This window comes from Rhagoletis pomonella, unplaced genomic scaffold (assembly GCF_013731165.1).
Source record: "Rhagoletis pomonella isolate Grant_MI unplaced genomic scaffold, Rhpom_1.0 Rhpom_scaffold_00006, whole genome shotgun sequence".
NCBI classification, from domain to species: Eukaryota; Metazoa; Arthropoda; class Insecta; order Diptera; family Tephritidae; genus Rhagoletis; species Rhagoletis pomonella.
In genome coordinates, this window is record NW_023458560.1 from 4,081,871 (window position 1) to 4,097,424 (window position 15,554).

General features: G+C 33.1%; 1 protein-coding gene across 4 annotated transcripts in view; it reads right to left on the reverse strand.

Annotated features, from left to right (window-relative positions):
* The window catches only part of LOC118740313 (embryonic polarity protein dorsal), a 139,468-nt gene that overhangs the window by 90,452 nt on the left and 33,462 nt on the right, over positions 1-15,554 (reverse strand). For 3 of the 4 annotated variants that reach the window (XM_036471799.1, XM_036471797.1, XM_036471798.1), the window contains one exon: positions 3,787-3,879. The exons of the other annotated variant lie outside the window; for it this stretch is intronic. In XM_036471799.1, the coding sequence (XP_036327692.1) occupies positions 3,787-3,805 (19 nt within the window). In that variant the 5' untranslated portion in view covers positions 3,806-3,879. The remainder of the gene's footprint in view (positions 1-3,786; positions 3,880-15,554) is intronic. 4 annotated transcript variants of the gene reach the window in all.

Consider the following 15,554-nt stretch of genomic DNA (forward strand, 5'->3'; position numbering starts at 1 on the left):
CCATGTAGCGGTAGCCTTCGGAAAGGTGAAAAACATATATTTAATACTTGCGCCGGGTATTTAATGTTCGGCTCCGCCCGAACTTAGACTTTCTTACTTGTTTTTGTTATATTTAGCAAAAGAAAGTTTGTTTAACCGTACACGATGGAAGTATTAATAATTTATAGGCAAAGCAAATACGAAAATAAAATCAATTGGTACAGCATTAACTAATTCAACAATTATGGTATTTTTTCAAACAAATTAAACAGATTATTTTATTGAAGTTGCTCTGAATTGTAATAATATAAAAGTAACAAGCTTTTACATAGATACGATTGGGAAAAAATTAAACATTTTAAATAATTGTTTCTTTGTAATTTATATATTGTTTTCAATTAATACGTTATTATATAAACTGGTCCACCCTTTTTTGAAGTGCAGTGCATTATTTAATAGCCTTGTCTGATGGGGACTGAGTTCCAGAGACTAATAAAGTGTATGAAGAATTGATGTTCAGATATAGAAATACAATATTTAGTTACGAATACATATAATAGTTGCGTTCTTTATCTCCCAGAAATAGTCCGAAGTAGTCAGATTTAGTCCAAAAAGCTCTTAAACTTGAACTTCTAAAATCTTGAAAAATGTCAAACTCAACTGATACCTCGTTTATACCGACAATTTTGATGATTTTCGTTGTGACTCAGTTCAGTGTGATTCAAACCAGATGCATAAACAAAATTTCTATACACGATGAAATCGAAAAGTGTATTGACTCGAATTTGTTTTCTAATCGGTTTTTTATTTCTCATATCGGTTAGAAAACCTGTATAAACGAATAATTCATTTAACGTGAATTCAGGATTGGATATTTTTTTATTTCTAAAGCCCGTTTTCAATAGTATTTATTATTATAATAAATTTGTATTACCGTTCGCTTCTATTTCGGTCCACCGCGCAAATTTATTATTAAATAAATGTCGAAAAAAACTAACGGAGTTTGTTTACCTTTCAATACGGTTTATTCGAGGGCGATATAAAGACTGAGGAATAAACGCTAGAAATAAATATATGTTGAATCGAATCGGTTTTTTTTAAAGCGGTTTTTTCGTAGGTATAAACAAGGTATAAACAAGGTATGAATTTGAATTAACGGAACTTAAGAATACACTAAAAGTGAGAATAATCTAAAAACTAAAAAAGTGATTTAAAAATGGAAGGAGGCAAAATATAGGTAGTAGATAAGTGTTTTTTGTGCTTGTGCTTGCGTGAATGTGTTTTGTACATATATTTCTATTCTTATTTGACATTAGTTTTGTTGTTGCCATTCTTTGGACTAAACATTTGGAAATAAGGAATGGACCTAGTATATGTTTGTACATATCAGTGCTGGCAAAATGTTAATCTTATTAATGATTAAAAATTAACGATTAAAATGTTAATCGCGATTGACGATTAAAATTAATTAATCGCAATCAACTGAACGATTAATGATTAAATTTTTTTAATCGTTCATCGCTGGCTGCGATTACGATTAACTAATTTTAAATCATTAGTCGTTAATCCAATTAAAAAGAACATCTGATTAAGTTGTATAGTTTGTTCGAATTTGAAACCAAACACCAGTTATAGCAATTATTTTGTGTTCTATGCTTATAAAAAGCACATAATATAAAAAAATTATAATTATTGTTATTAGTAATACACAAACTGGGAACGTCGTAAAAGTGCAGAGGGATATTAAAAGCAAGTTTGTAAAACGTCTGTTGGAATAGATCTTAAAGAAAATGCACACCAAATTGCTTAGATTGATGAGGAAAACCGACTTAGCCATATACCCGATTAACTGGCCTTGTGTGCACAGGAAAATTCTGCAATAACACAAACGGCAATAACGGAAATTTATATTATTTCCCAATTAAAGGTAAATTAACATAAATTTTCTTTATTTCATTGAGCAATAAGACCAACGTTTACACTTTACAATTGAGTAATAAAGCAAAATAGTACACATGCATACATAGGTAGTCACCCAGTTACATTTGACAAAAATTAGTACACGAATAAGCTAAATGGACGGATTTGTAAGTATACAATTTTAAAAGTGCCCCGCGTCGCGGTGGTCCACCTTCGCGCGCCACCCTGCGTTCGACGTCTCGCTCGCGTCCCCCGCCCTTAGTTTACGACGACAAAAATTTGGCACATCATTAAGCGGAACCTGGAAGAACGTGAATATGTAATTCGGTCGCAGGGAATGTAAAACTTGAATTTCGGGGCGCAGAGGGTTGTGAAATTACCGGCATCTTGAAAAACAATGGTGGTGAAAATTTTTTAAAACTTAGAGAAGCAACCATTTTTAGGCCTTAATCAAACTACGTCTAATCGTTAGTATTCATACATGGTAGGAAAATTCCAAAGGGAAAATTTCCCTATCTCATCATTATATACTGGGAACTGTGAGAATTGGTGACTTACTCTGAAATAGAGATGGGCACGGGACTAACTATTTAACCCAGATCCTGGCCGGTCCCGTGGTTCCCGAAATCTATCACTAAGAAACATTCACATGTCTTTTAAATTAATATTAAATAATAAAATTATTAATATCAATCCCATTATTTTGTTTTGCTTTGCTGTTCATTTTCATCTGAGTAAAACATAAAGAAGTGCATATTTCATACATCGATTTTAAGGAAGATTACCTGAATTTACAGAGATTGCGGTCCCTCCCGACAGAAAAATTTTTACAGACCTTCCCGATACCGTTCATCCCGGCCAATTTGAAATCAGTATCGTGGGTCCCGCTGTCCCCGATATCCCGCGCCCATCTCTACTCTGAAATTAGGTGCAATAAGGTCCTCAGCATCGGAGCGTTTTAATTTTTTCGCTACTTGATAAATACTCGTCAGGTGAATTTTCGGCTATCACTTTAGTTTCTGCAAATTCGGCAGTCGGAGGGGCAGAATTTTTCGGTTTAAAATAGTTCGTTATTTTTACAGAATATATTCGCCACGTAGCACTTTTTATTTTGGTGATTCACGCATATTGAAAATACACTTTTTCTACCAAATAGGTAAATGATACTGATTTGATTTGACTTTTAACTTATTGAAAGCTTCAAAAGCCTTCAAATTCAAATCAAAGAAATGCGAGTGTATATATCGCACACAATCTTAAAAGTGACACAACTCAAAATTTCGCATTTTTGAAATTATTGACTAAAAATGTACAGAGAGCTTTTATTTACCTTTCAGGAAAAGCTGGAGCAAATTTTTGTTATAATTTGTTGAAAAAACCTTAGGCAAAGCCTTCCTTGCCCATATAATTAGCACGTGCTATGAAATATTTAGTTATATTTAGATTGGCCTCGCTATATTTTTAATACAAATTTATTTTGTCGAAAATAAAAATTATACCGCAGATTAAAGGAGTACAGCTAAAAATCATCTAAAGTCATGTTCTTTTATCTAAAATAAAATAAACTACTTTTTGCACTTTTCGAAATAATGCGTTTTTTTCCAAATGCATCAAATAATTTTTGAATACCTGTTAATGCCATCAGATCTGCATTAAAACCCTGACCTGACGGAAACGGTATTATGTACATATAGCGTAGGGGTGCAATAACACAAACGCAAAATTTGCTTTATTTCACTTTTAAATGAGAATAGGTTGGAAATAAAACATATTTTGCCTTATTTTCCATTGATTATTTATACTATTTTAATACACACAGTTTAGATGTTTCATCGTTTTTCTTGCAAACATCGATGTTGCCAAACATCCAGTTCTAGTATCACTTACCAGGCATACTCCTTTCCATGAAAATTGTACAAGAGACCGATTCCTTTATTAAGATAGAGTTAGAGATTAAAGCGTCAGTACATTACTGTGCATCTGAAAACAAAAAAATACTTATACATAATATATTAAGTATATTGTAAATATATACTTATGTAAGTATCTTAGATCATACATCTATATGTATTAGGAATGTTAATCCCGGGATCCCGGGATTTTTAGGTCCCGAAAATCCCGGGATGCTTGGCAAATAATCTCGGGATTTTCGGGATTTGAAATTTGCACTGATGGCAATAATAGAAACTCCTTTTCTTGCCCAGTATTGGCTATATTTCATTTTTATTTAATAATTAATATTTCTTTTATAAATGTCTAGATAATTATACATATAACACCGTGCGATAGTAAATTTTACAAACAAAAGTCAATATACTCGCGAAACTATTTGCCACATATAGTAAAAGTGCGTTTTTAGTATTTCACTCTGACGTCAGAAATTCCAAAATTATTTAAAAAATTCAGTAAAATGTGCTTAGAGAAGAAGTATGGGTACCAAATTAAAGAGGAAATCCTGTAGTATTTAAACAAATTTAATTTTTTGGAGCATAAGGACTGGTAAGTATTGAAAATGTCTTTTCAAAATTTTATCCTTGAAATTTCGCAATTTTTGCTTTTGATAAAATTATATGTTAAGGACTCGATAACATCCTCGAATTTCGTCCTCCTAACTTTAGCAGATTAAAAAATTACCTACGCGTCCTTGTGAATCCAAAAAATTTTTATTTTTTTTTTTAATTCAAAAGAAATTGATTTTTTAAATAACTTTTGGGATTCATCATGTCTTTGAAATTACAAAGTCCTCTAAAATAAATACTGACGTCAGAGAGAAAATATGAAAACGCCACTTTAAATAAAAAAGTAGGTTTCAAACCAATTTATTTATTATTTATTTTATGGTAGGAGAGCTTCTCAAAAAAATAGGGGGAATGATCCCGGGATTGTGATAACGACATCCTGAAAATCTCGGGATCGTTAAAAGCGAAAAAATTAACATCCCTAATATGTATACTTAGTTAAGTTAGTTACTTAATAAATAGTATAGTATAGTGTTTATCTAATATTGCTTGCTTGAAAAGCATTTGGAAATGCGCAATTAGACTAATACCAAGAGAATATTTTTACAGTAGTGTTATTTACTCTTTTCCATATAAAAAATTACTTTGTATGGAAGAAAATGCGTGATACCGTCAGCAAAAAAAAATATTTCAAAAATCAAAGCGATTTTTTAGAAACTGCAAACTTGCACTTTATTGCACTAGAATTTAATAAGCTATAAAACTGCATACCAAAAATTATTGTAGAAATTAAAATTAAAATGCTTGGAATTGGGATGAAAAGTTTGTGGAATTTTTATAATATTTGTACAAAGTCTGAAATTTAGATTTATATTGTATTTGTTAGATAAAGAGCTATACTTTTATATTAAAATAATGAACCTTAAAAAAAGCAAATGAAAAATAGCCAAAACTATGTATGTGTAGGTATTTTGTACACAGTTTACAACAATTAAATACTGGAGAAAATAATTAGGGAGTTCACAAGGTTTTGTATACTGTCGTATTGTTGTATGTCGTAAAGTTTAAACGGCTAAAACTATATTTAAGGGATTCGGCAGCTGCCATAAATGTCGTATTATGAAATCTCACGCCATTAAAAATTAGTTGGCTGAGGTTTGAAGTCCTCTAAACATTTATTTATCCGTTAAAAACTTTACGCCATACAACAATACAAACTCCCTAAATATTACACATACATATGTATGTATATATATATTTATGTGTTATTTATATTCATATTTTTGTTTGTGAGTAGGTGTTCTCAGTGTCTTCTAAGATTTTATTCTTGGGCAATTTCATATAGGAGTTGCTGCCCTGTCTACAGAGCTTAATATATTTAAGCAAGTCTTCTGTTCAATTCGAAGGATAACCTCGATCGGCTTCTTATTGGAACTTACCACTGATCAATATTGGAAACACCATTAATATGCAAACATACACGTCAATCCATTTCACAAAATAAATGCATATACATATCTAAGTGCCTAATCAATTGTTGAGTAAATACATATATTCTAACCACTATTCAATACTGGAATTGCCGATTTGTGATATTCAGCTGTAACTTAAGAAAAAAATACCAAACTTCTACACTGTGAAGAGTTTTCTAAAACTATTTGAAAATGTGGTTGACACTGAATTGCACCGCTTTCAGCTCAAGTGACTGAGCTACTGGTAAAATCTCTGGCAAAAGTAAGCAATTATATCAGTTAGTTGAAAGAAACTTTTTTCAGAAACAAGTTAAGACTGAATGAGTCATACGAATCCTGGGTTTTTCCAATTTTAATGATCGGCAACAATAATTATCAGCGATTCTCTGAAATTGATGCTTAGAATGCGCACAAAGCTCAAACAGCGTCTGGGCTTAGAAATCAACTTGCATTGCCTTAAATACCTGTAGGTTGGTTGTATTATCTACATACAGCAAATGGAACTCACTAAATAGATCGTCACAACAGCCGGTGCTGCTTCAGTGTAATTGCCACCAGATAATAATTTTGTTCATTAAAAATGCAATATTTTTCTCGTGAATGAAGCAAATCCTGGGTTTTCCCCACTTACATAACGTCTCGTCGCCCACTTTACATGCTGTTTGTATGATTTTTTTTTATATTTTATTTTTGTTCGAATTAAAAAAAAAAATCAAGTCGATTGACGAGAAACAATTTTGCGATTTCAATTAAACTTTGCTCGCATGTACGTGTGTATGTACTATGTATACATGTATGTACTATGTATACTGAATGGTGCATGATGCCAATAAGTATGTGATTGTATATTCATACGTAATTAATACTCGCAGGTAAATAAATATCAAACATGAAATATTACAATATCCCAGTTGTGTTTAATTTACTTTCATTATCATACATATGTATGTATATACATCAGTGTTGCCGTTGTAGCCCTTTGGTGGCTAGATTTAGCTACCAAATACTTTTTTTGACAACATAAATTTAAAATTGCCCCTAGCCCTTTTGTAGCTCTTTTGAAAAATTTATTCATACTTGACATGAAAAAGTGGTATATGCTTAATTTGATCTGATTTTTATACCTTTCATGAGCATGAAATGGTATTATAACTTTGGTCCGATGTTTGTAAGTACCAGAACAAAAAGAGATAGACCCATGAAAATGTATACTTACATGATCAGAACGTCGAGCTGAGTTGATTTAGCCATGTCCGTCTGTCCGTCTGTCTGTCTGTTTGTATGCAATCTAGTCTCTCAGTTTTCGAGATATCCGGATCAAATTTGGTAGGTGGGTGTATTTTTATAATGTATTAATCATTTGTCGGAACCGGAAGAATCGGACCACTATAACATATAGCTCCCATACAACTGATTGTTCAGATATGAGATTTTTCATTATAACTTCTCCATTTATGCAGCTACGAACATGAAATTTTGCAATACTTGCACCCATTATCAACAGAATACTTACAGTGAAAATTACAAAGATCGGGTCACTATAACCTATAGCTCCCATACAACTGATTGTTCAGATATAAAATTTTGCGTTATAACTCCTCCATTTATATAGCTAGGAACATGAAATTCCGCACTGTTTTCAATAATTATCAACCGAAAACTTACAGTGAAAATTAAAAAGATCGGGTAACTATAACCTATAGCTCCCATACAACTGATTGTTCAGATATGAGATTTTTCGTTATAATTCATCCATTTCTGCAGCTAGGAACATGAAATTTCGCACCATTTTCACTCATTATTAACAGAATACTTACAGCGGAAATAACAAGGATCGGATGACTACAACATATATCTTCCATACATCTGATTGTTCAGATATGGGATTTTACTGTAAAACTCCTTTATTTGAACAGCTAAACCGATAAATTTCGTAAGATATTTTATAAATAATAATACAAAGTCTACTGAGAAAATCGTCAAAATCTATGCTTTATAAGCTTTATCTCCTATAGCACTGATTGTTAAGATACCAGTTTTTGCCATATATCTCCTTTATGTACGAAACTAAACCCAATAAATTGTGTTACCGGTTTACATACCGATGTCATAAAAAGTATATCCTCCATACCTCTGATTGTTTAGATGCGATTTTTTATATAAGTATGTAACTCCTCTATCGATATATGCAGATGTATTCAAAAGCAGTAATCTGTCAAAGTAAAATTTGCAGATGTTCATGAAAGGTATGAAGCCTTCGGCATAGCCGAAGACAGCGCTGCTCTTACTTGTTTTCATTTAAATATGTATGAGATGAATTTTTAAGCTAAGAAAAACTCTGATATATGTGTGCATATGTATTGTATGTTCCTTACGTTTTTATATAAACTATAAAAGTGTTATGGCCGTTAACTTACACTGGTCTACAAGGGTTTTGCGAATAAGACGGGACCTGGTGTTTCCGAACGGATTTTTCGTGCTGAACACGAATCTGGGGTCCAAAACTTCCCATCACGTCACGTTTTCGAGAAAAAAGGGGTTGAAACCCCTAAAAACAGCGTTTTTGGACATTTTCGAAAAATTGTAGAGCTGAACCCTGACGTGCTACAAACTTTGTATATGTCAGAAATTAAAGGCTAAATCGTGCCCTTTCGAATGAGCCCTATGCCGAATTAATCGCATGCACCCTTAGATCAGGGGGTGTATTTGTGTCTAGGAGTCCAGGGAAAATTGATCGCAGAAAGAATTTCATCTTAAATTGTACCACGTCAGGGTTCAGCTCTATAATTTTTCGAAAATGGCCAAAAACGCTGTTTTTAGGGGTTTCAACCCCTTTTTTCTCGAAAACGTGACGTGATGGGACATTTTTGACCCCGGATTCGTGTTCAGCACGAAAAATCCGTTCAGAAACACCAGGTCCCGTCTTATTCGCAGAAAAAAAGTTGAAATTTGTAGACCAGTGTTATCTATTAACGATTTAACTATACATTAAAATAGATAAGTTTACAGTCTCAAATATGCTTAACGTGTTAAAGGGCCCATGGATGATACCAGCATGCTGGTGCCATTAAATGTTGGTGCCAGTCGATTGACCGTGTAGGTTCTTGGGGTGTGATTGTACCGGCTGCTGGTGCGACATCAAAAACGATTGGAAAATTTTATGATTATACCAGCATGCTGGTGTCGCGAATGGTGAAATTAGCTCTTTTTGTAAGTAGTTTACCGAAAATTTCTTACACTATATGAGTCAGCGCCATGTTTGTCGAAATGTTATGAAATTTCGGTTTAATCTTTTAGGTCTTTTTTGGGCCTCATTTGTAAAGAAATAAATATTGTACCAGTAAGCTGGTATCACAGCGCACGGTAGTGCGCGCGAGTGGCGAAAGCAGCCACAGTAGCATGCTGAAGTGACGTCCAGAAAATGTATTCAAGTTTCATAAACGATTATCCGAATTCTTAAAAACTAGGCTAAAGTGTTGCGAAACAAAAAACTTTTTTTTGCTTTTGCCGGTTTAAGGGGTTTATGAGGGTACACCCAACATATTTAGTGTTATTCTATAGGTCAATACCTTTCCAACTATACCTTATATATTCAGTTCCGGCAACTAGTTGGAAAGATATAGAACTAAATTGATTTTGGTTCGTGTCTCCACTACGAGATGCTTTGCGATGTGTGTAGCGTCGTACGTACCTTGATTTAATTTTTTTCAAACTTTCAGGAGTTAAAGTACCAAAAACACTAGGAAGGTTTTGTTCCAGGATGTTTTTATTCGTATGCCTTTGTGGGCGTGGCTGCTGCCTGAAAATCGAAAAAAGGCAATTTTTTAAACTACCACTGATGTCGCACTACTCATTACATACCATTCATGTGGATATTAGTAGAAGGGTCTTAAAACAAGCTATTTAACGCTCTCTTTTGCGTTTATGAAATATAAATATATCATAACGTTATCGCCTAAAAACTAAAAATCGGGCTGCTGAAAATATAGATTTCGAGAATTTTCTCAAGAACAGCAGCACCTTTTATGCGAATGCCCCGCACTTTGTAGAACAAGACGAAAGAGTATAAGTTCAGGATTATTTGAAGACCTAACCGACATAGCTGAGGTAGGCATACGGCTGTTTCTGTGTTTCGCGAAACCCACATGATGGTTTAAGAAGGAGGGTTTTAACCAAGGTGTATTTAACAAGGTGGTGTTGGGGCGACAGCTGAGTTCTTCGTCGTGGAGGGCATTACGTCAAAGTGATGTGTTTGTTGTAATTCATACTAATGACAGTGTGGATATCTGCATATAATTTGTTAGTGTAATTTTTACTTATATACGGCCAACACCACCTTGTATCCCAACGGGCCCACAACCTAAGGGCCATGTGCGCTAGTGAGGTCACTGGAAGCCACTTCAACCTAATCTAACCTTACATATTTATCAATTACTAAATTTTATTGCTTGGTGTGATATGCAAAAAATCCCGCTTTGCGACAGAAAATCTCATTTGCCCTTATTGGTCATAAAATCCCGAAAAAAGGGCGAAATCCCGCAAACTGGCAATACTGGTAAGCGCCAATCTATTAACCGAAAGCTCGTTCCCAGCGCTCTAAACAGTGATGCCATTTTGGTGCTTTTGGGGCTAGATTTGGCTCTTTTTATTTTTAACTGCCCCAGAAATTTGCTTTTAGCGCCTAGCTCTTTTTTAGCCCTTTTAAATTTGACAGCCCTTTGAGGCTCCAAATACCTTAACTTAATTTTAAATTTAAATATTTCTGCTGTTTGTGTGGAAAGCACATTTTCAACTGAAAGAGATTGTAGCAAAAATCTAAATTTGCCGCTTTTATTAAATTTGACAAAAGTTTAACATTTTCTGTCCGATTTGGCCGTTATGCTTCACGTTTTCGTTATAAAATTGTTCTGCGTCCTAACTTTTTTAATTATTTTTTTAAAGTGTAATTTTTTAAAATGGAATGAATAAAAATGAAAAATTTTCGAAGAAGCTTGAAAATTTACTTATCTTTCGAGTTTAAACGCCTGAAACTCAAAACTACTATTATGAAGATTAGTTGCATTCGCCTTTCTGTAGTTTTTTTGGCAATAACTGCAAAAGACCTAGAAAACAGATTTTTGTCTATTTCTCGAAATAATTTTTTCGTGTAAACTAGTGAATTCTTAATGTATATATATTTTATGTTTTCTTTTTAGGAGTTTTTAGCCCAGAATGTTTATTTTGATAGAACCTGTATGGGCCTTTGTACCTAAAAAAACAAAATTGTGGAAATTCGTTATAAAATAATTACAAAAATTTTCAGTCGGTGAGTAACTCTTAACTTAAAAATTTTTTATTTTGCCTTTTCTAGCCTTTTTTGCTGGAGATTCTAGCCCCAAACGGATATTTATTTCCGGCAACACTGAATCTAAATGTCAATCACATTCGGTATTTTTGGCGCTTTCCTCCATCATCTGCACAGACCATGGCGTAGATACGAAAAGTAATTAAGAGAGACAAAAGGAGAATCAATTACTAGGTACCAGAGCAAAGAAGCATACCCCCCGGAGCGCAGCCAATACTAAATCCGCTCGTGAAATACATATCTATTGACCTGCCTCTGCCTAAATCTTAACATTGGACGAACCCAATTTACAATCACAGAAACTACTCCACACCATAGAGCCAGTTGCATATGTTTTAGGAAAAGGTCAAAATCCTTTTTTCAGTTTAGAATTGAGCGCCATAACTGAGACTAGGATAGTATGTATGTAGGATAATACGTATTTTTGCAAAAAAATGTATGTTAAGGACTAATATACACACTAGTTATATTTATATTTTAGTTATAGCTGATATTTCGGAGATCACAACACACATATCTCCCAGTCCGACTTATTCAACCGGTGTCACCGGGACATGAACCAGCCACCTCGGATTACAAACCAATGGTCTACCCACTGACCTAAGTTCGCCACGTAAACTGATGTTTGCTTTTCCCACTTTTTCGTATGTATCAGTAAAAGCGGTCCCAAGCTCAATCAAATTGTTGAATATAATTGTTATAAGGCCGTAAGTAGAGATGGAAAAAGAGTAAATACCCAAATGGTAAATACTTGGGTAAAAATGGGTAAGGTATAAACTAAATAATGGGTAGGTATAAACTATGTCAAAGAAAATTTAGGAACAAATACACTATTCTGCAGAAATTAATGAATTTTATAATACATTTTATAAATAACAAGTAAGAAAGTCTAAGTTCGGGCGGAGCTGAACATTAAATACCCAGCGCAGATATTAAATATATGTTTTTCACCTTTCCGAAAGCTACCGCTACATGGTAAGCCGGGGTGTATCAATTTTGAAGTTTCAAGCATTTCTGAAATTTACCGTTATAATTCAATAATTTTCAACGTTTTGCTTTTATGTGGAAAGCACAATAAACACACCGAGTTTTGTATAAATTGGTAGAACGGTTACCGAGATACATATATGTGATCATAAAAGGGCGGTGTCATGCCCAATTTCCAAAATTTTATCATAAGCGCATTTCTTGGTAAAGAATTGTTGTAAGCATCAATTTTGAATAAATTAGCTTTACTATTTACTGATTTATCGAAGACTTCGTATTTCTATAAATTACCGTTATATGTACGGTGACCATATTAACCAACGTAAAATAAAGGACATTTTTTCAAAATGATAAAAGTGCATTACCCTTATCGTAATTTAAATCAAACATTCACTGGTACATTAAATTATCTAATTGTACAAGTTTCTCTTATTTAAAGGCGCTGTAAATGGGATTTTAACCGATTCCGAAAAATTAAACCCAAAGGACTACGCCATCCCTTGGTGCCAAAATGCGTTTCTCATAATTCATACAACACGACGAAGCCAGCACACAATGGTTTAAAATTGGAATTTGTTCGTAATTCACTAGAGCCGTAATTTTTAAACCAATTGGATAATTTTTTTTGTATGAAAGCTTATAAAACTATTAAGAGACCAGTTGAGCACGAATTTTGAAAGTGCAGAAAAAGTAGCAATTTTGAAGAATATTGATTCTCCTTTTCCAGTTAATAAATGTTACATACTAAAACCTTATTGAAAGCAATTGTAGGGTTCCTCCAAAATTAAGAATCGTTTCCCAAAAAAATTTGAAATGTTATAAAAAAATATGGGAAATAAATGCGTTTATTTTATTATTAAAAATTAACGGGAACTCTTAGACACTTGCACCTTGCTCTTTATTATAAAAAAATTTAATGGTATATTAAACGGCATATCCCAGTTTTTACTAAAAACCAAAAAAAAATTAATTTTGGTGAAAATTTTGTATGACATTTAAAATTTTTGTGTGACTTTTTTCATTTTGGGAGAACCAAACAATTGCTTGCAACTGGTTTTTATTATGTAACATTTATTAACTGGAAAGTAGAATACATTTTCTTCAAAATTGCTACTTTTTCTGCACTTTGCACTGAAAATTTTAAAATAAAAATTCACAAATCCGGCTCAACTGAACACATGCAAATTTTATAAGCTTTGATTAAAAAAAAAATATTAACCAAATGAGTGAAAAATTAAGGCTCCAGTGAATTATGAAAACTAAATGCCAGTTTTGAAACTCAGCGTGCCCCTTCCCTTTTCTTTTGGGATATTTACTCAAAGTATGTATATTAATTTTTCTATCAGTATTAGCAATGATTCGTGATTTATAGATTGTACAAAGATTATCGATTAAATAGCAACACCTAAGAGAGATGCGAAACAAACTGGCGAAGGTTTTCATTATATTTTATAAGGGACATTTTTATTTTTCCCTGTTCAAAAAATTACCTCTGAAAAATCCAGAGCTGATTTAAAGGACAGGTTAAGAAATAAAGGACAAAATGCGTCCTTTATTTTGAAAAAAAATTATAAAGGACAGGGGGTTAAAATAAAGGACTAACCTTTAAAATAAAGGACGGATGGTCACCGTAGTTATATGGGATGTGGGCGTGGTTATTGTCCGGCCAAAAACTGTGCCAATTGATGCAGCGGTTACCAAGATATACACACAGTATAAGTGGGCGTGGCTACGCCCATTTTCCAAAAATTTATAACATTCTTATTTTTCGTCTAAAAATTATTGTAAATATCAATTTTGAGTGAATAACCTTCGGTAGTTACCAAAATATCGCAGTTTTCGTATTTCTGAAAACTACCGTTATATGGGAGGTAGGCGTGGTTATTGCCCGATTTTACCCATTTTCAATATCATCTGTCCCACGCCCAAAAGAAGTGTATGTACCAAGTTTCGTTAAGATATCTACATTTTTACAAGAGTTATCGTGTGCACAGACGGACGGACGGACGGACAGACAGCCACCGCTTAATTGACTTCTCTTTTCATTCTGATCATTTATGTGTACATTTGTCTATATCTATCTCGATTCGTTTAGCCTGTTACAAACAACCGTTATGTGAACAAAGTTATAATACAAGTGCGCTCGGGTTAAAAAAATCCGTCAGGGCAGTTGAAAAAATAACAAATTAAGATACATGTAAACTATATCAAATAAAACACCTCTTTGAGGTAAAATTTTCGAGTGACGAAAGCTTAACTAAAAACACAAAATTTATGATATCAATTTCGATTATTCGAATATGATATCAATTTCTTAAAGAGGTGTTTTATTTGATATCAACTATTTTGGGGTAGCAAATTTGAAATCGATGAAAATACAAACAATGGGTCGTATTAATAAAATTAAGCATTTACTCCGAGTAAAATATCTGAACAAAGTAAAAGCTTTTAGCATTTGCTCAAAATTGGTATCAATAAGAATTAATTTTACTTGAGAAAGTTCGAAAATTCGAAATGAGTATTTGCTTTGAAAACATGTGACATGTAAACAAAAAAAATTTCATTTTGTCCACGTTGTGAAAACGAATTGAAATATTATCAAGGAAAAGATAATCGACTAAATGGATCAAACCAACGAAAATAATATTTTCAATGGCGCAGAAGTGGAATATCTCGACGGTAACTCGCTTCGTGGTATTTTGTAATTTATATTTAATATTTATATAATACATATTTTGTACCATGCATATGAAGAATGGAGCGGTAATGATGATTTGGATATTGCATCTGGATCAAGTGAATTAAAAATAACTTGGCGGGCAAGTTCTGCAAATGAAGAAAAATTTGTTCAAGCTCTAGCGTCAGTTGGCAGAGCTTTACTTGCGAAATCGCAAGCACCAGCAGTAAAGAAAAATAAAAAAATTGCGGCAGAAAAAATGTGTGAGCTTCTGCTAACTGAATCGGCGGAAATTTATACGCCCAGCCAAATTGTAAAAAAAGTTGCCAACTTGAAGCAACGACTTAAAGCGAAAACAGATTTAAAAAGAACAGGAAATCTGCCGGTGCATTTAAAAAAATTTGAGAAACTGTTCATGGATTAACTAAATGCTGAAGACAATCTGAGCATTACACCACTAAAATGCAAGAGACACGTATTAGTGATTTTATTACATTATTATTTTTTTAATAAACATATCTACTTATATACATATACGTGTCATTAGTATAGTATGGAAAGGGCGTAACACACATCGTCGCTGAAATGCAAAAAGCCGTAACTAACTAAAAATCCAAAATTCACTTGTTGATTGATTATGATGCATTTCGTCGAATTATAAGTCCCCACATCGTTTTATGCAATAAAAATTTTCAACGACGATGTGAGTTACGCCC